At 37.8% G+C, this 20,691-nt stretch overlaps 1 protein-coding gene across 5 annotated transcripts in view; it reads left to right on the plus strand.

The window, feature by feature from the left end:
• Window positions 1-16,958, plus strand: part of GTF2I (general transcription factor IIi) — a 79,482-nt gene extending 62,524 nt beyond the window's left edge. For 4 of the 5 annotated variants that reach the window (XM_075720284.1, XM_075720285.1, XM_075720287.1 and 1 more), the window contains 14 exons: window positions 416-474; window positions 1,184-1,267; window positions 1,711-1,806; window positions 3,438-3,503; window positions 4,351-4,534; window positions 5,144-5,196; window positions 6,108-6,218; window positions 6,983-7,066; window positions 7,907-8,090; window positions 9,229-9,257; window positions 10,752-10,817; window positions 12,056-12,094; window positions 14,708-14,782; window positions 16,499-16,958. In XM_075720284.1, coding sequence (XP_075576399.1) covers window positions 416-474; window positions 1,184-1,267; window positions 1,711-1,806; window positions 3,438-3,503; window positions 4,351-4,534; window positions 5,144-5,196; window positions 6,108-6,218; window positions 6,983-7,066; window positions 7,907-8,090; window positions 9,229-9,257; window positions 10,752-10,817; window positions 12,056-12,094; window positions 14,708-14,766 — 1,114 coding nt within the window. In that variant the 3' untranslated portion in view covers window positions 14,767-14,782; window positions 16,499-16,958. Of the gene's footprint in view, window positions 1-415; window positions 475-1,183; window positions 1,268-1,710; window positions 1,807-3,437; window positions 3,504-4,350; window positions 4,535-5,143; window positions 5,197-6,107; window positions 6,219-6,982; window positions 7,067-7,906; window positions 8,091-9,228; window positions 9,258-10,751; window positions 10,818-12,046; window positions 12,095-14,707; window positions 14,783-16,498 lie in introns of all 5 variants that reach the window. The other variant, XM_075720286.1, reaches the window with a different exon arrangement.
• Window positions 16,959-20,691: the final 3,733 nt, after the last annotated feature.

Here is a 20,691-nt window from a genome sequence, read left to right on the forward strand (position 1 = left end):
ATATTTCCATGAAACGCAAAGAACATTTTGCATGAGATATGTTTTATCTCATAAAAGGATATACCTTCTGTATTAAATTTATATAGATGTATAAATTGTGTGTTTCATGCATCAAGGATCTAGGGGAAAAAATGGCCTTATACCTGGAAGCTTTTTTCCTTCTTTTTTTTTTTTCCCCCTTCTTTTTCTTTATTTTTTTGCTTGAAATAAGAGTAGAAAATGTAGCTTTATGTTTTCTAACTTTTTGTGGTTATAGTAGACGGAGAGTCACCTGTGCTTCTAGCAGAATTTTATTATAGAGACCTGATGTTATGTAAATTTGAATTCAACTGAATTCCAAGAAATTTGTAACATTTTGCTGTATTATTTTTCTTGCATGTTTAATTGATTGGATTGTGTTTTGTTCAACTTTTAGGCCTGAGCTTGTCACTTCCTATTTGCCTCCAGGACTGGCTAGTAAAATAAACACTAAAGGTAAACAATTAAGTATTATTTGCTGCCATCAATTCATAAATACTTACTTTCTGCTTCCGTAGCAGACTGAGAGGTCTTTGTGGTTGAAAAATACGGGTGTTGCAAACACAAGGCGTTATTTAAGATGATCTAGCATAGTAGGCTCTAAATCTGCTTTTATTTGAAAAAGTTACTCAAAACATAAATTTATCTACTTTTTTTTACTTAAGACTATTCCAATACAGAATATAGAATTTACCCAATTTTGACAACTTTTAGTTTGCAATTAATGGCCTAAACCATATTTAACTTATGGCTGTGAACTGAAGTAAATAACAATGAAGTTTTGTAAGAGAAGAATAAAAAAGAAAGACTTTTAAGTTTATGTTGTCTATAAAAAATTCAGAAGTTAATAATTTTGTTACTTAGCTAATAAAAAGTACCAAAGCTGTCCCTCACACTTAGAAACAAGGAAGTCTTCTGTTCTGAATTAGTGGAGTGAAAATTTAGGTGTGATACCTGCCTTTTTCAAGAGTACTGAACCTACTTTTTAAGGCTATGAGCATCACTGTATTGTTCAGATTTTACAATGCAGACTGCACTTAGTACAGACACAAGTGATTCTTCAGTCTGTTGGAATTTTTAGAATACAGCTGTTTTTTCATTAGCTGTGCAGGATATACATTATAGAGGGTTTGTGCATTACACCGTGTATTATATTGACTTCCAGCAATGAGTCCAAAGAGTTCAAAAAGGTCACGAAGTCCTGCAGGCAATTCAAAAGTCCCAGAGATTGAAGTTACTGTTGAAGAAGGTATGGAAGAAGTATCGTTATTCTAATGTTCTTCTATTCTATTCTTCTAATGTTTTCTGTTCTTCTCAGTTTTCATAGCCCATAATTAACTTATACATGCATATCATGTAGGAAACCCAGTTTCATTTCAGGGCTCCAGATACACTTTAATGTAAAAACAGTTTTATTTTTCGTTTCTGAATAATACTGGATTCTGTGCAGATGATGGTTATGTAAAATGTTAGAGTTTGACAGCTTGCTTGGGCCTTTTATTCCAAGCAGAGATGTTGGAACTGGTTTCTGCAGAGAAATGACAGACATAGAAGAACTTCTTAAGCGGTTTTTTGTTCTACTCTTGATTCAGAAGTTAAGTTTTCTCTAGTAATAAAGTTTGATGCTTTGTTCTTTTCCTGTAATGGCTTGCTTCTGCTTTCTCCATGTATATATGTAATGTCTTTTTACAGGTCCTAATAAACAACAAACAACAGAGGTTCGAACTAACTCTCAAACCAATGGGTCCAATATGAGTTTCAAGCCACGAGGAAGAGAGTTTTCTTTTGGTAAATGTTGTGGGAATTAGCACACATGCATTCTGTTAATGTTGGTATCAAAAATTCTGGTGATTACATATCAGAGATATTTTGAATTCATGTTTTATTCTACAGTTAGCGAATGACTGAAGTTCTTGTTTTCATGTATATTCAGTTCTTTGTCATGTAGAATAATCTGCATTGGGGAATCCTGGATGATGTATGGAGAGTGCTGTACAAATGCAGCATGGGTCCATTAGATCTTACTAGCTTGGGTCCAGAATCAGTCCCTTTAGACTTTTGCTGCTCTGTTATTTCACAATGCTGCAGACCCTTGAAGGACTTGTCTGGTGCACAGTACCACCAGAGTGCATAAACCCAGCTGAGATCTGATATTGTCCATAAGCTTAATAAACACTCCACAAACTTGAAATACTGAGCATCCTGTGCAGAGATGTGGTATGCAGGAACTAGGAAGGATTTGAACTAACATTAGTAAGCTATAATATATTGGAGCTAATTTTGCAAGATCGCCATTATAAACCTCTCCAGTTCTGGAAAATCCATAAAGGAGAAGCCAGGCAAGGCTGAAAGCCATGTAGCTGTGTTCATGAGCATTGGGCCAGACCTTTTTAACCATGGAGGACCAGGCCTATCTGTGCAGTGCTCTAGCACATAAATCTTTGCATTGAAAGCAGGGTCAAATTTGCAACCCAGATAAATTCCTCATAGTCAGGGGAGATGGGTGACTGTATTCAGAGTAACTGTAAGCAGTTTCCAAGTCTCATGAAACCTTTTTTTCAGAATCCTTACATTCTAAGATTATTTGCTTATATTTATATAGGAGTTTGTTACTTGCTTTTTTGTGTTTGCCCCCCATGTTTTCTTTTTAGCCATATGGTCATAAAACATGAAACAAAGGAATTTTTTACTCCTACTGTGCCAGTTTAGAATGAATATAAGATACCGATTTGGTATGACTGCTCCTCGTTTTGGTACGGGCAGTATCTGTGTTCACAGTTGTGTACAGTTTTCTTGGACTTGCTTGTCATTGTTAGACCTAGGCTCTTTTTAAGCTTTAGTCTGCAACTTTTTCAGACTTTCAACTGAGTTTTTCATTTTGTAGACCAGCTAAGCACCACTTACTGCAGCCACAGGTAAACTGGTTTAGGAATTGCTGCTGGTCACTGTCAGAAACAAAATGCCTAGCTACATGGACATTAAATCTTACCCGCTGAAGTTGAAATTATGATAGAGCTTATAGTTCTCTAGAGAGGGGCATGTGTTTTGGGGCTATGTCACTCAACATATGAAGAACTTTCTGCCGCTATTTTGGGTGCTGGTTTAGATGAGTAATTTTTATGTTGCCTGATATTGTAAATTTGGATCACTCTTGGGTTAATTTTGATTTTAATCATCCTTGCTTTAGTTAGCAGTATTTTTCAAAGCTTTAGGAAAATGAGGATTCATGTGGGTATAGGTTTAGACTGCAGCAGGATGTTTCAGTGCCATTTGCAGAATGATAGCCATTTTGTGCATTTTACTGTCATAGTAAATCAGTGATCAAGCATAATAACTTATTAAACATTTATTAAAATATTCTTCAAGGACTGATTCATTGTGTCTGTGTTGATCTAATTCTTCCAATTTCCTCCTGGCAGAGGCGTGGAATGCCAAAATTACTGACTTAAAGCAGAAAGTCGAAAATCTTTTTAATGAAAAATGTGGTAAGTTCATTGATTCTTTTTTACTGAGATGTCTGTCTTATGAACATGCAGTTAGACATATGATAGATATGTTCACATGTTTATTCCAAAGGTCCTGCAATCCTTGTGTGCTCTAGGCAATCTCTAATTTGAGTTCATTCTCACGAAGGTTGCTTGCAATTCTGTGTCACATTTCTACTAGTTATTTTATTTGGGCTTGGAAATGGAGAAGTTGTGGTTGCATTACTACTTCTTTAATGACCCAGAGGCATAGTGACTCTACATCCTGGCACATTTTTTAAGTTTTCTTCACTCTGGTTATGAATGGGACTTGTGTATGAGTTCAGCCTCTGCGTGACTCAATACGTTATGGATGGTATCTGGAGAGACGTCCTCCATCATATCCCAGTGCTTCTTCTAGTGCAGGCTGTTTGGAAACTAATTACTTTTGGAAGTAATGACTTCTCATTACTCCTCTGAGTGCAGTTTTTGGAACAAGAACACTAATGTCACCTGCCCTTTGTGCTATTCTCTAGCAGAGACAAAGACAGAATACGCTGCCTGTAACAAAGTGCAGTGCAAATGGGATAGTATTGTATGCAGACCAAGCCAGTGGCATGAGCTGTCTATAAATACTAATATTTTCAACTGCAAATTACGATCAGATTTACTGCAAGAGAGTTATGTTTGAGACTTTATTTTCTTCCTGTCTACTCATAGCCATCACCAAAAAAACCCAAAGCCTGGTAGTTCCACCTAATCTAGTATGTAAGTGCTGACTATTATATACCATTTATGCCTGAGATTTTCCTTTTTATAGACACATCAGTTATCTAGCTGGTAGCCTATTTGCTCTGTTGCATTTCAGGGGAAGCGCTGGGGCTGACTGAACCAGTGAAGGTGCCGTTTGCATTGTTTGAATCCTTCCCGGAGGTTTTCTACGTGGAAGGACTACCCGAGGGGGTGCCATTCCGCCGACCTTCTACTTTTGGAATTCCAAGACTAGAGAAGATCCTGAGAAACAAATCAAAGATAAAATTCATTATTAAAAAGTAAGACTCCATATGTCTTTGATAATCCATTCTATGGGAATTGAAATGTAGACCAAAAAATGAAACTGTGTTGCCGAGTTGCTAAATTACTCTATAATACACACTGGAATATTTTTAGTAAATGAGGAAATGGTCAGAAAGCTCTTGCAGAAGTGGAGCCAAGACATAGAAATCTCTTTTTGTTCCGAAAGATGCTCACAGCCTATTTTTGGAGGAAGAGCAAGTCCAGATTTCTTAGCCCATTTCAGTTATCACATCAGTGGTTTAGTTCCTACTGCGTAGAGCACTTACAGGTTACTCATAAAACCTGCCAGCGGTGTACTAAAAGCTGAGAAGTGGACATTCATATATTGGGGGTTGTAAGAATTTATTTTTCTTGTCTAGAATAGGTTTAGATTCCCATGTGCCAGTGTAGAAACAGTGGCAAGAGAAGTTGCAGAGCGTCTTAGCCGTTGCATTCTTGGCTGTCTGTTTGGCTGAGAGTAATATAGCATTTACGATATCACTTAGTTCCTGTCTTCAGTAAATTAATATTAGAAAATCTCATTTGCTTTAATGTTGATGAATGTAATTTTATTACTGTACATGAAATGTTCAATCTGTTTGCAGGCCCGAGATGTTTGAGGCAGCTGTTAAGGAAAGTTCTGCTAGAAGCCCCCAAAGTGAGTTTTGCAACTGCTTAATGTTCTAGATAACAGTCTCTTTCAAGGATTAAATACAAACCAGGAGTGCTGCCTGGTGTTAATGAGTTCCTGAAAGATTCATTCTATGTTGTGGTTGGTTTGCTTGGGTTTTTTTGAGATGGGAAAAGCACTTTCTAGTTGCAGTTTTAATATAGCTTTAGCAAGGCAGTATTAAATTTTTTTAAGTTATTCACAATAATCATTCCTCTAATATATTCTTTACTACCTTTTGTCAAAATAAAAGAAGCAACATAGAGGTAACTCAGGTCTAGCGATAAATTATTTGTTCCTGATATGTAGGTCATCTAAATGAGAAGTGCTCCGCAGATAAGAGTGCAGATAGCCAGTAGAAAATTGTGTCAGGCAGGTCATGGTTTAAATGTTTTAAGTCATACTATTATCTGTTACTATGGGTTGGCAAGACTCCACTGAGTTAGCTGAACTATGCTAGTTTGTGCCACTGGACAGTGTGGCTTACAAATCTAACTGTAAGGGATTTCTTTTGTGAATGCATGCAGTGAACATGTGGATCAATACGTGTTACTGAATTAACTGCGAGTTCTGCGATTTTTCTGTTAATAAAAATACCAAAACACATGTTCCATATACTCTTTTTTTCCTTTTATTAATAGTCTTTTTAAGAAAACAGGTAGGTAAAGATTAACATTGTCTTTAATCTAGCCCTTTCTCCTCTTGGGTTGGAAAGACAGAGTAGCATGTACCTTCAATAAGTATGTCTCATTGGAAGCTGAACCCATTTTGAAAATGGGACTGGGTCTGCTTTGAAAATTTCGCAAATACCTGTTATTTTGCAATATTTTCTTTATATAGGACAGTCAAGATTTTGGGCTCTTTACAACTGTTTTTAAAATTAATTCTCTTACTTCTAGGAAAAAATAATTCATCTAATATAGCCAATACAGCAAGCACCACAACAAACACAGTGGTGAACACAGCTGCAGGTGTTGAAGATCTTAACATCATTCAAGTAACTATACCAGGTGTGTATACTGACAGGTTTCACGCCATACTTTTTGTGCTTATATTCTCCATGATATTTATTTAGTCTGGTGAAGTTTTTTCCTACAGTCAAGTTGGTTCACTGAAATATAAGTACAGTCAACAAAGAGCATAATTTAGCATTCTGTTTTTGCTGAGATGTTAAATATTTTCTAACTTATGAATATTTATTCAGTGATATCTCTAGAATATTCTTGGTCCGTCCCCTAGTTAAGAAGTATCCACATTTTTCCCTTTTTTCACATGCAATAAATTAAAACTGATTTGCAATTTTCTTGGCAACTTCAAGACATCAGGACTTGGACTGAATTGAATAACCATGCAGACTGAACTGCTTTGTCTTAACACTGATTATTACTTTCTCACACATACATTACACTCATTAGAAACCGTGAGGAACATTGCATGCTATGGCCATCTATTGAATGTCACTTTGCTTTTACCTTTCCCCACTATTATATGTACCATAGGAAAATACAATATAATTTGTGGTTTTAGATTAAATTTACAAAATCATCTCTAGATAGTACCTCTAATGTTGGTTATGTAAATACTTCGAAGCTTCTCACAGATTTCTCAACAACTGTCGATTTTTGCATATTTGTACAATTCTGTGGCACTGCTAAAACTAGGAACAGAAACAGGGCCTGTTTCAAAGCATTCAGATATACCTCTTTGAGTAAACATGCTTCAGGAGAAAAAAAAACCTGCTTAATTCTGATGCTATTCTAACAATTTCTTCCAGATGATGAAAGTGAGCGACTGTCAAAAGTAGAGAAGGCCAGACAATTGAGAGAGCAAGTAAATGATCTTTTTAGCCGGAAATTTGGTAATTGCTTCTTACTTCCTATTTTTCCATAGGTGTGAATGCAATTAATGTTGTTCATATTGAAGTTGCTGAATCATCACAAAGGATGATATATATGACATTAAAATGAACAAATTTGAGAATTGTATATGAATGTTGTGTTTTGACTTCAAAAAGAATGTTTTATAAGTGATGTAGGTTGTTTGGTCTTTTAAAGAAAAAATCCCAAGAGTATAGATTGCTTTATCTTTGCTCACACCACACCCATCCCCCACCCCCCACCCCCCAGTTTCCTATTTTTTTCTGTGTAAAAATGGATGAAATATTTTTCTGGCAAACCATGATTCTTCTTAGGGCTTCAGAGACCTCTTAATACTTGAAACTAGATTAATTTTTAAAATGCAACTTAACCTTTTTGCTGTGTATGGTTTTCTTTATTTCTACTTTGTTATTTGCATTGTATGGCAGTAATGATCTGAGTTTCTTTATCTGAAATTCCTTCACTAGTGCTGTGTTGAATTGCTTTTTGTGCGCATTGCAGGAAATGCTTTTTCTTCCTTCATGTAGGTGTTTCCTTAGGTATCCTGTTTTGTATCTTTTTTAGTAAAAACAGAATCTGGGTCCTTCATATCGTGAGCTGTTAGAGTTGAAGTTTAATTAATGATCTTGTAGTAACATTCATGAGTGTAATCCAAAACATCTGACACTGTAATGGTTTGATTGTCAAGTGGATTTTCATAGTTTCAGATCTGATAGAAAGCTTGGGTTTGCATTTAGTTTCTTAATCGTCTGAGGACTTTTTCTTCAATGTGTAATCATAAATATGTAGACTTGAAAGTCAACGTGACCTCTCTCACTTAGGTGAAGCCATTGGTATGAACTTTCCTGTGAAAGTCCCATACAGAAAAATCACTATCAACCCTGGCTGTGTGGTGGTGGATGGGATGCCTCCTGGCGTGGCATTTAAAGCTCCAAGTTACCTGGAAATCAGCTCGATGAGGAAGATTTTGGAATCAGCAGAGTTTATCAAATTTACTGTCATTAGGTATGTAGTTGCCATTGATTAGATCGTACAGATGTTGTGAAGACAGCCCTGTAGCTTCAATAAATTGAGATTTGAAAGAATAGAAGTTGCATTGCATCTTTAAATAGTGGAAGATGTTGGCTCTTTTGGAAACAATAGGTCAAGTCAAATGAAGCCCAGATGTTCATAGCATGAATGAAGATAGTAACTCTTTGGAGGGCATGTCCAATTAGTATGACAAAGGGCATGTTATTAATACTGCATATTACAGCAAGCTGTCTTTTGAGTTGAAATCTATTCATATTATGTAACAGAGTCCTAAAGTGTTGTGGGCCTTGCTCTCCCATTTATCAGATTAAGCTTTGAGACAGGTCCAGAGCTTGTTGGCTTTTGACAGTAAATAGTATGTTTCTAGTAGTATTAATATTTTTTAAGTTTTTCAGTTGTGTTAAAATTCCTGAGTTAAGGTAAGCTCTTTGATAAATGGGTTTTTTCCTGCAAAATAACTTTATCTACAATATATAAAAATACAATATTGTCCAATTACAATACAAGTGATTTTTCTTTGTATGTGTATGTTTGCGTAAACGTACACACACACACACACACACACACACACAAAGTATATTTGCATGCATGAAGCAGAATAAATGAAACTTTGGAATCATCCTCAGAAGGAGTTCAGGAATTGAAAATAAAAATTTATCAGTTTATGTAACTTCTCAAATCATAGGCTGCTTCACAGGAGTCTAAAGCTTCAATTTATCTTTAGATGGAGATGAATTTCTTAAATGTATTTTACTAAGGGGTCTGAATTCTCAACCCTTAATCATGAATAGTTCTAACTGAGAGGACTTTTGCTTGATAAATTTTATTTAATTGAGCTCCGAAGAAGCGGTAACTCTCTTGTTCACTAGCTGTGACTGAGGGAAGGATTTAGATCTTTCTGTGTATGTTACTTTTTGAAATGCTAGCGAATAAACCATGGCGCCCAAGAGCTACTATGGTGGTTCCTTCTGTTTTGTTTGACTTTCTGTTAATTTTTTAGCATGACCTCTGTTATGAACCATTAGGTGAGTCTGCCTTGGGAGGGAGACCCCATGCAGTATATTTAGAATCACTGACCTTTTTTTTTTTTTTACTTTTTTTCTTTTTATAGACCATTTCCAGGACTTGTGATTAACAATCGTAAGTATTTATGAAACACTGATGGGAAATGTATCTTTGTAACTTACCAAGATTCGTTTTCTACTTTTTGGCTTAGTGGCAGAGCCTCCACAGTAGTTAAGTTCTGTGTATAACTCTTTTGTCTGTGTCTGTCTCATTAAGATTTTCTGACTAAACATGCATGTCCAATTAACTTGAGAGCAGTGTGATAAATTTACAGAACAGTATAAGATTAGCATTAACTTTGATATGAAAATGCAAGATACTGATTTTGTATTTTTCAGCTGCAGAGTCCCAAAGAGATTTAGGACCCTGACTGAGCAACAGACTTACATGGGAGTGTCTGCATTTTAGGTTCGGATCCATTGCAGTAGTAGTTAATAAGCAAGAACTTTCCAGTAGCTGCACAACTGTGTTCCAGTGAAAAATTCTGCATTCTGCTGAAACTGTAACAGTTTAGAGAGGCAGAGTATAATTACCTGAAGTGCCATGGCCAGTTTGGCCATGTTAATGAAATCACTTGAGAGGGGAAAAAAAAAAAGTCTTAGTATTTTCAGTTGCCTAAAATAATTGTGACCTGGTTTTTTAGATCTTATTTAAGAGAAAAAACAAACTGCAGAACACTGTCATTGCAGTGTCCCTTGTGTCATGTTCTTTCTGAGCCAATGTGAGATTAGAAATTCAGAGGCCAAATAACCTACTGTTCATTTGGCCTTACCCAGCCTGAGCCTTAGCAACCCAGCATTTATTCATCTGCATCCAGCCACCACCATACTCGATGATCTTAAAGGTCTTCTTCAACCTAAATGATTCTATGATTCTATATTCCAGCTAACACACTGAGGTCTATGAACTGCAAGTACGAAGTGTTCTCAGGAAGGTATTCTAGTTGACCTGCTTACCAGTCCTAGGCACCCCTTCTTAGGTGGGAAAGAGATCACTTTGTAAGAGGGAACTTTCTAGGCAGATAAGTGTGTAATAGCATTTCCAGAGAATTGAATTAGAAATGAAAGAATCTATTAAACTGTTGTCTGTCCAGCATAACTTTCAGCATGTGTTGAGACTGAGGCTAGCTAATATGCTGAATAAAAACAACATTCATAAAAACAACATTCCAATCATCTTCCATCACTGGAGGAGCAGATTGGTTATTGAACATATGATTTTTATGCAGTATCCATGTCTATTCATGATGATCAGAATTATCTGATATTGATAGATACTGAGGTGAATGATTGAAAGGCTCTGAGCCTACTGCTTATGTAGGAATGATGGTTTATTCTTGTTCTGAAGAACGTGTGAGAACTTGCAAGGAAATTTTTGGTGCTTGCAGGCAAGATAGTGAATGTTTTCTCTGTAATAAAAAATACTGAACTGCAGCTCAATCACAAGTGTTAGTAACCTGTTCGTGCAACAAGTTTCAGGATTTGCAGATTCAAGAAGTAAGATTGCCCTTGTGTTACGTGTGGGATCATTTTCATTGTGAAGTTAAACAGTGATCATGTCTAATCTTAGAGCTGATGGAAAAAGCTGAAGCAGAAGCACCACCAACAGCACCAGCGGCAGCACCAGTACTACCAGGTGATGCAGAGCGTGATGCATGTCCTTGCAGAAGGGGTAGGGTGCGGAGTTCTTAATTTTATTGACAGACGATATTAGTAGTCATGTCCTGGGTACACGCTGCTCATGATGAGCCTTTTTATTTTGACAGATAGTGTATGATGGTGACTTTTATAGCTATTAAATATTAATAAATTAATAGAACCATTAATTCTTTCAAGCTGTGTCATTGGCGTGTTCCTTGATTTGATTTTCACAGATGATGAGTGAGCTGAGAAGAAGGATTAGTAGGGGCAACGTGTAAAGTCAATTCAGTATGCTTTTATTGATGTCTGCTTAACTCAAAGTATGTGTGTGCCTGCACCAGATAGATGTTCAGCCAAGTGAATTTTGCCTGTGTAACATGTAAGAACCTAGAATGGGGTCTTGATGGAATTTCTGCCCATTGCACAGCTCTGTAACCCCTGCTGGACTGGGTCTAGACTGCACACACATCACCAGCTTAGTCTGAATGAAGAACTTAGCTTTATGCTATGAATAGCTAAAGTAACTGTAGTTGAGCAACTTCCTTTTGACTCAATAGAGTTTCTAAATGTTTGCAGACCTTTTAAAAATGCATTTCCCAAGTTGGTGTAGTGCAGGAAAGACTTCTGAAATTGACTGAATAAACCGTTACTCAAAGAAACAGGGAAACTAAGAGAAAACGTTCGATGAACATTTTAAGAGTAAGGGACACTTGTATAGTGGAAGTAATTATAAAGGAAACTACTGGCTCCTCTGTTTACATTTGGAGGCGGTGGAAGGTGGAATTCTGCACCTTCCCACTCTCCCCCAAAATACACATACTCACCATTAAAGACAATACTAACCAGAAGTGATGACTTTTTTTTTTTTAATACAGTTTTACATTTAAGCGGTTCGAGTAAAGCTGTTCTAAACTTGGTATATTCTGTGCAAGTGCACATTATGTTCTGCTAGGACTTGATGATATGTCTGCCACAGTGAACCAGACTTGGAAGAGAATGTGTTAGATAGTGTAATGTAATAAATGTTTGGGTATTTTTTATATTTTGCTGCAGATTATAGAAACTTAGACACATTTATCTCAGACAAAGATATTTGAGTCTGATCATAAGAAAAAGATGAGGCTGTTTTTTTCAGGGAAAACTTAATTTCCCTAATTTTCTAAGATGCTTACCTGATTCATATTGTTGAAACTATATTCGTATTCATTTGACTGATTTTTTTTTTCATTGAAGAGCCAGCTGAACCAAGCCAAATAGAAGTATCAGTAGGAGGTAAGTGTTTGTCTTCAGTTATTATCAACAAATATTTTTAAGTAATTTTTAACAAAGTTGCATCTTTTTTTAAAGGAGACAGGTCAATCAAAACAAAAAAAAGGTTTTTGTTGGTTCCCAGGACATTTTTTCATCTGTATTAATATCATGCTGCATCATGTGAAAAATACCCTGCAGCAAAATTATTCAAATAATTTTACAGAGGAGTTTTATGAATTGTTGTTCTTGGTTGGTGAGTCATGACTATATATAGGGTTTGAGTGATTGCTCATATCCTGAGTGATGCATCTAGTTATTCAGCGTGGTAGTCCACAATTTATGCAAGTGAATGATTGCCATCATCAGGAAATTTGAATGCCATATTGGCCTGAATATACTGTGTTGGGGAGGGGGAGTATTGTTGTTCTTCCAGAACTTAAGCTCTGAAAAACATCCAACTTTCTTATTGTCCAAGAATATACTTGAGTAGTACCTTTTTCAGATGTTGATATATGTGAGACCAAGGAGGCTGTGGCTCTTCTACCCACCCTGTGCTTTTGCATATGGTCTTGGAGCATTAGGAATACTGAATTGACCTGAGAATTGGGATGCTGGTGTCTGCTGTGTGCTCTGGTCCTGTAAATGCTGCCTCTGCTATAGCCCCAGCTTGTCAGCATGGCCCTGGATGGCTGTGGCTGCCTCTGGCGTGGCTGGCATGGGGGATCTGAGGTGCTGTCATTTTGATGGGATGCTGCCTTCGTGCTAGGTAGTCCTGAGAGGGGCTCTCTGATGTGTCAGTAGCAGCTTGACAGCAATGTAACAGCACTGGGATGGATGCTGCTGTGCATCAGCACTTGTCATCTTAAAACTCTTGACTTGAGTTCATTCCCTAATCCTGCTTAGATTCCCCCAAAAGAGAAAGCAGGAAATCTCAGCACTCCCATTCTTTGTATCCTTTTCCATGGAAATGCCCTTTCTAGTCTGTTGCTTCAGTTTCCCTAGCATGCCACTGGACGCAGAGACAAGGCAACATGCTCAGCCAGAACTACTGTTACAAACTCAGTTACAGGTTCACTCAGCGTTACGAGTAGGTCTTTCTCAGAATATAGATCAATCCTGTTGCAACATTCAAGAAAAAAAGAAAGCGTTAGAGTCACAGAAGAGCTGAGCTGCAGATTTTAAGTTCACAGTTACTGAAAGCTGGAGCATCAAATGTCTTTATGATACCAAAACTATGCGGGATCACTGAAACTGTTAGATGGAGTGCACGAGTTGTTCCTGAATACCCTCACGCAGAGGAGATCTAGCCTGCACAGTGATTGTTTTGAAGAAATAGACAAACGTGGTTTTGAATTTGTCATCCAAAACTGGATTTAGACCCAGTTACCAGAAGAATGATCTTGAGATAAGGCATGCAATTGCTAAAGAGTTCAAAATCGCTTCAGAACTAGGCTGGAAAGTATAAAATGATCATGCAGTGAAATGGCTTGGCTTTGTAATGATGAATTACCTTAGCCCGAAACCTTCCAAACAACTTCAGTAAAAAACCAATTTCCTTCCAACATCACATTCTCTGTTTATACAAAGAACAAAATCAGGCTCCTGGTCATATAGGCAGTGCTATACAGGCACAAGATTTCTTTGATTTACCTCCAAGCATCCCTGTGAACAAGAAAAAGCAAAGATTTTGTAATGAAGTCTCCTGGAAATGAAAAAAGATTTGTATCAAAAGATGATGAATGCTTTAGCCAACAAGATAAAATGTCTTTATCTCTTTTTTTTTTTTTTTTTTTTTTTTTTAAGCATATCATAATGCCTTTCTATGTGATACTGTGCACTGAAGAAGAAAAATTAGCTAGGGTCAAAATTTGTTTTGGACAGATTGAAATATAATAATGCAAAAGCCGGTGTCAAGAAAAGAAGCAGTTCTACAGACGGAAAAAAACCCTGGAAAATAGTCAGTGCTGTGAAAGCAAGAGTTTGTGCAGTGAATGTTAGTTTAATAACTAACCCAGAAGGCATGACTTGAGCACAAGTAGGTTCAGCTGTTGTTAGCTAGCTTTGGAAGACAGCATCTTAAAAAATGTAAAGCAATGGTCATGCCTGAAGTATTTGAAATCATGGGCTACAGACTTACATGTGAGCGTTTGAAAAGCTTCACCCTGCACTGCATATCTGATGAGGAGGGTGGAGGAAGGAATGGCGCTGGGGATTGACAAAGAGGAGGGAGAAGGACTGAAGAGCAGGATGCAGACCAAAACAGTGATATATCTGATGTTTTTTCACTGGTTATATGTTGTTTCCTTTTTGGATTAAGTTCCTTTCTTGCCTAGTGAGTATTTCAGCTGCATAAAGAGCATGTTAAAGTTTCATACACTTCTAATACCAATTTTTATTTCTGTTCTTTAAGAAACTAGAGTTCTCTAAGATCCCAGGCTGCTTTACAGTGAAGTCAATGTGGTAATTTCCACAGATTCAGATTGTTGTGAATATGTTTTTATTTATCGATAGTTTAAAATGATAAATGAATGCTTTTTATATTTTCATAATTTTTTATTTATTAAGTACAACAATAACAACAAAATTGGTTGAGAGTTTTCCTTTTTTCTTCATTCATTACTGCTTTTTCAACAGATATTACAGAAACAGAAGAAAATTCTCAAATAAAGCAAGAACCAGACCCAACGTGGTAGACTTCATCAATACTGGGTAAAAGAATTTAGTGTTTCTTGAAGTCAACACCTGTCAAGGAATAACATCTTTATGTTTGGGGTGGGGAGAAGAGGCCTGAGATACAGGACTGAGTGCCAGAAGGTGCCAGTCCTTTACTTGTGAATTATTTTATTTGTCTTGGTTCTCACCTGTAAAATGTAGGATGTTTTCACTACCTTACCCAAATATAATGTAAAGCACGCTGCGTTCAAATTTGTGAGGCAGTCATTCCTAGGAAAATGTGGCCTATAAATAAAAATGGGTGATGATAATTACATACCTCAGAGGCAGAGTAAATGAAAGCTTAGGGAATTAGTGTTTATGAAGAGCTCTAACATGGTTGTGTGAAAGACCATTGTTATTCTTGGTAAAGCCTATATATTTCCAAATTGTAATTGAGCAGGAAGGCTCTTGACTATGATTGCGATATTGTCTAAGCTTGGGACACTTGGTAAAGCTATTAGCCGTGATGACAAACCAACTTCCTTTAAGCTTTTTTTCTTTTCCAGTATGCAGAAATGTCTGAATCTTTCTCTTATACTATTTTTAACTTCACTCATTCCTAAAAATGACATTTTGGTGGAGGTGGAGAACAGTGCTAGTGATGTTACCATGTCACCAAATGTAAAAGGCTGACCCACATGGTTGTGAGTCTGTATGCTTTGTTCAGAGAAAATGGCAATTTTAAGTTATCACAGCTCTGTAGTACTTTTTCCCATTTCAGTTTTTTGATAATACTCCAAATATTTTCCTCGTTGAGTAGTGTTTGATACTTTAGTAATCTGATTTGATTGATACAAAGTTGGATGCATTTGTTTAGTACACTTGAGCTGTAACCTGTCTAGCTTTAGTAAGAAAACATTTTATTCATCCCAGAGAAGAAAACATCTGTGTACTATTCCAGTTCTGAGGGCACAGACAGGCAATCAGCAAAACCAAGCTCTGGTTCTTCATTTCTGTCAGCCTGAGCAGCTGAGAGTGATAATGCGGTTTGCCCCTCGCATGAGCCAGTGGCTGGGGCAGCCTGGAGCCTGCGGGTTTCACTCCTGGCACCACCCAGCTTTTTGGAGACAAGGACAGCCTTGGCCGTGGCCCTCCATCCGTGCAGCATAAACACAGCCTGGCACATGGAGGGCTGCTGATGGCATCGGGATGAAGGACTGAAGGGACAAATCCAGAAATTCTTTGGTAGAAGCTGGCAGAGACAGACATACCAGCATACCAACTGTCTGTGCCCTGAGAATTATAAGGACAGCAGTAGTCTTCCTAATGAATTGGTGAAGTCTGCTTTGGAAATATTTGTCATAAAACTGAACATGTCAGGAGAAAATGTGCTAAAGAAAACCTTTTGATTTGTCATGGGAAGCACTTCACCCAGTGGAGATATAAAAAGCTAACTAACTCATCCATTAAAGGTCATGGAAATTTTGCCTGAGCAATGGCTTCACAATTTGGTGCTGCAGTGGTTTGGATTTTTGGATGCTGTAGGCCATGCACTAAATTTATACTAAAGCATATATTTGATCTAAATTCTTAGAGAGACCATTCAGGCACATATTTGATCTCATATTTATTGGGAGCAATATTCAGCTTCTCCATGTTTTCTGAACCTAGGCCTAAAGAACTCGAAAAGGCAATGCAAACTACTCATATTTGTAGCAGAATGCAGAGCTGCAATGAAACTAACTCACTTTTGTAATTTTTCTTACCTAGTCAGAAGTATCCAGTTCTGAGAAGAGCCTGCCGGGACTGTCTTGAGCTGTGTAATATAACTGTATAAGAGAAGTACCTTCTATACAAACCCTTTTTGTACTTTTAGATAGAAATGTCTACTTTTTCAGCAGTTCTGTGAATTGACTTAAAGCAAAGAATGACTGTAGATTTGGAATGGCTGGTTTTACTTTGGAATATATTATAAGGACTAAATTTGATGCAGCAATGCTGGGGAGATGACAGGGATTAAAATCAACAGGGACTTAACAGAGGCTGTCCACATTTCCCAATAAAGCTGAATTTCACTGTACCTGAATGCATCTCAGCTTTTGTAATGAAGAAAAATTCCTGCAAGTAGTTCAGTTTGTTAGTTTTACTTGGGGGAAAAAAAAATATCATTAATTTTTCATTCTTACTCCTTTAATGGCTGATTGGAAAATAGTATCTGTATATTTGAACTAATTTTTCCTATTATATCTATCACAATTCATACGTTTTTCATAAATAAAAGATAAACTGGTTCACTTGACCGTTAGTACGCATTAATGAGATGGACTGTGAAATGGTCAGTATTTCAGTGTGTGGATTAGGAACCGATTTAAATTAAACCCTGTTATAGTTTGTTCCATTAATTCAAAGTAGTAAGTGCATGTTTTATCAGAATATCACATGGTTTATATATGGTGGGTCTGGTCTTGCACTCCTAATGTAGGCAAAACTCACATGGACCTCTGTGAGAGCTTTTCTCCTGAAGGCTGTGGGGGATGCCTTTCTGTTCATTTAGAACTAGTTATGGAAACGTATGCTACAAGCTGCTGTAAGTCCTACTATGTCAAAAGTTAGTCCTCTGTAGTCCTGGTTATGCCCTGCATCATGTAAGACACTCATGTAAGCATTTTTTTTTTTTTTTAAGTTTCACAAACCATAAGAGATATAAAGTTCTGGCTGTATGATAATCTCTATAGAGAAGGTGCAGATTATTGTAAAGGTTTCTCTTTTATTGGCATGAGTTTGGGATGACTGCATTATGCACAAATGGTAAACCTTATTCCCTGATTAAGAAATAAAGACCTTTCTGATGGTTTTCATGACTGTCCATGCAGTATACCTTTACATATTTTACAACAAATCAAGTTCTAGCAGTAATTCTGTAGGCAGGTAGAACATGTTGTAGCATAGTTATTCATTCCAGCAAAGGAAGCAAGTTCCAGTCATGACTTTCAGACAGAAATCCAGCTCCAGGTGGGTGAGGTTGTTGTATCTTCAAGGAAAATTTTGAAGCCTTAAATTCAATTAGGTACAGTGTCTGTTCCCTGGGAGCAGCCTGAAATCCAGCAGATTAATTCAGAGCAGCACATGCTCTGTCATTCTGTAGGCAAGGGAGAGCTGTAGGACATGTGCTTGCATTTTCACAATTGCTCCGTGCAGATCTAGGTGCTCGCACTTAAATATTCAGACCTTGTGCTGTTGATGTCAGTAGGAGCAGGGTTAGCTCCACTCTGAGTCATTTTGAAAATGCTTGTCCTGTTGTACCTTCCAGCTCTGCAGATGGGAACCAGTGGTAGCCGATGCAGTGCTGCCTTCCTGCCTCAGCAAACAGCCCCATCTCAGTCCCATGGGAACAAGCCTGTTGACTTAACTTAGCTGTTAACTCTCAGCCGTATGGGTACTGTCCCAAATTATAACCACTGATGTATTTCACTGCTGATCAGATTAAGAGACGTGCTCAGTTAACGTACCTCCATAAACAGGTTGTTATCAGGGCAATGGCCAGTTTTGCACTTGCTGCTAGGAATGTTTATAATTGGGAAATGAGTTAATGCAGCTTTCCCGGGGTTTTCAGCTGGCTTTCAACTTCCCCTTTTGAAAAAGCGGAAGGATGGTCCATCCCTTCTTCACTTGCAGCTATCTTTAGGAGGCACATTTTGCACACCTGCCTGCCCAGTAAGGCTATATATTGCTGATGGAGTCGTCAGTGCTCACTCAAAATGAGGGCGAGGCATCATAGCAAAAGAACCGTGAAAATACGTAATTGCAGGCTACTGCCTTGTCAAGCATGTAACAGCAGAGCATGAACATCCTGCAACTTCACGTGCAGGAGCTGAAAAAAAAATGCAGTGAAAACTGATGCAGTGGTTCTGCTGGAAGGACTGGAGTCCTTATGTGATGCTGGAAGTTAGGGGGGCGGTGTGCGGCGTGTCCGTCCCGCTGCTGGGCTTGCAGTAATGCTGATGGGTGCATCAGCATTCAACACTGAAGTCTCTTTTTCGTCTCAGACGTTTTGAGTTATATCCAGTAGAGAGAAATTAGACTGACAAAATAATTGCACCAATATTTATACCTTCCAAATATCAATTTTATATTAAAAAATTATCTATCTCTGTATATAGTCCTAACAGGTAGCAGACTTTTACGATGTTGACGTGTATGAAAATTTCACTAATTTCCAAACTAGTAATACATGAGGTGTGTCACTCTTCGGGTATTGAGTGATAATGCCCTAAAAAGCCTTGGCTGTACTACTAAGCAAGTAAATAAATAAAATTGCAACAATTTACCAGAGCTTTGAATATTTTTTGTTCCAGCAGAGAAGCTTTGTGGTGATGAAGTAGCAGACAAGTATTTATTCCCCATGTTTTACTGAACTTTAAAAGCCTGTCCTGTGCCTTGGGCTGTCTCCTTTCTCTTAAACAGGAATTTTGGATCCAAGTAGTATAGGATCCAGGGTGTCTATGGTGGAGCCTGGTGTTCCTTGGGTATGACACCCTGCCTTTTCTCGCAGCGGTAACCACTAGATGTCAGATGAGGTCCAAGCACCTCTGTCATGCAGCTGCTGGCCAGTGTTTTTCCTTTGGGATTTCAAGATTTACACATACAAAACTTGAACCCTTTCTCTTTTGTTTCTTTTCTTACCTGTCTTGTCAGCGACACACTGCTAAGGAAGAGGGCAGACTTTCATTTTTGTGATTTTGCAACAGCTCTTAGAGCATGTAGTACTGTTCACACACAGCAGTTTGCCATCAGTGACATAAGCAAGGCCTCCCTTGGCTCTGGATTGAATTAAGCTTAAATATAAACTACCAAAAAATCAAAAATTACATTTTGAACAAAGTCAGATTGGCATTCCTTTCTTCAGCTTTTAATTTCTAGGAGGTTTTGGTAGTTGTTTTGGGAGGAGCACTACAGAAAAGAGGATAGTCCATTTCCCTAGAAGCTTTAAACCTCTAGCGCTTCATCTTCAATAACCTTGATTGAAATCTGTCACCTTAAGTCCCGTGTCTGCTGTTCTCACTCCAAAGCAGTGGTGCATTGCTGCAAAGCATTGCTACCAACTCTCCATCTTGAGGCAGGTGGAAGTTCTCCATCTCTCTCAAAAATCACGTCCTGCATTCAGATGCCAGGCTTGTTTCCCAAAACATGAATCAGCTCATGAACTCCGTAAACTCAGCTTGTTTATCAGATGGATCATTACTCCTTCCACAAATTTGCTTCTAAAATTATGCTTTGTGGTACCTAGTAACTATGGGACAGTTGGTGGAAACACTAAGCAGTGTATCATATGGAGTTAGGCGTTGCATCTCACTGTGAACTAACCCATCGCCAGCAGTGAGATCTACAAGTTGCGTTTCATTTCTCACATCACAAGATGAGCTATGAGGAAACAGGAAGAAGCATGTGAATTAAGTGGCTTCCAGTAATGCATGGTCTGTAAAGCAGTTTTAGATTTAGTACAAACAATTGTAATTATGAAATTAGTTTTCATGACAGAGTTTGTGGTCGTTCTGCATAAGAAGCAGTGATCCAGCTATTAATTGAGCAGAATCCGAACAGTCCTGGAGGTATCTTTTTTAATATTACTGGTTGTATAATTTTGCCTTGCATACAGGGAAGTCCCCATGTTAAAATAACAAGAAACCAAATTTAAATGACCATGTTTCTGATCTCAACACCTGCAAAGCACCATACTTGAGATTCAGGGGAAAGCTATAGTTAGTATTTGATTTTTTTAATGCAGTCAGGGCAAGCTTTTTTCTTTACAGCTAATAAGGGGTGTTGCTGGGGACCCTCATGCTCTCCCAGTGGGAGGCAGGGGTCCATCTCCAGCCTACCCTGGGGTTTCCCCATGCTTGGGGTCCCCCGTGACCAGTGCTCCCATGCAGTGCTGTGCCCAGGTATGGCAGTGAGCAGAGCCA

The sequence above is a fragment of the Pelecanus crispus genome, chromosome 12, assembly GCF_030463565.1.
Source record: "Pelecanus crispus isolate bPelCri1 chromosome 12, bPelCri1.pri, whole genome shotgun sequence".
Classification (NCBI taxonomy): Eukaryota; Metazoa; Chordata; class Aves; order Pelecaniformes; family Pelecanidae; genus Pelecanus; species Pelecanus crispus.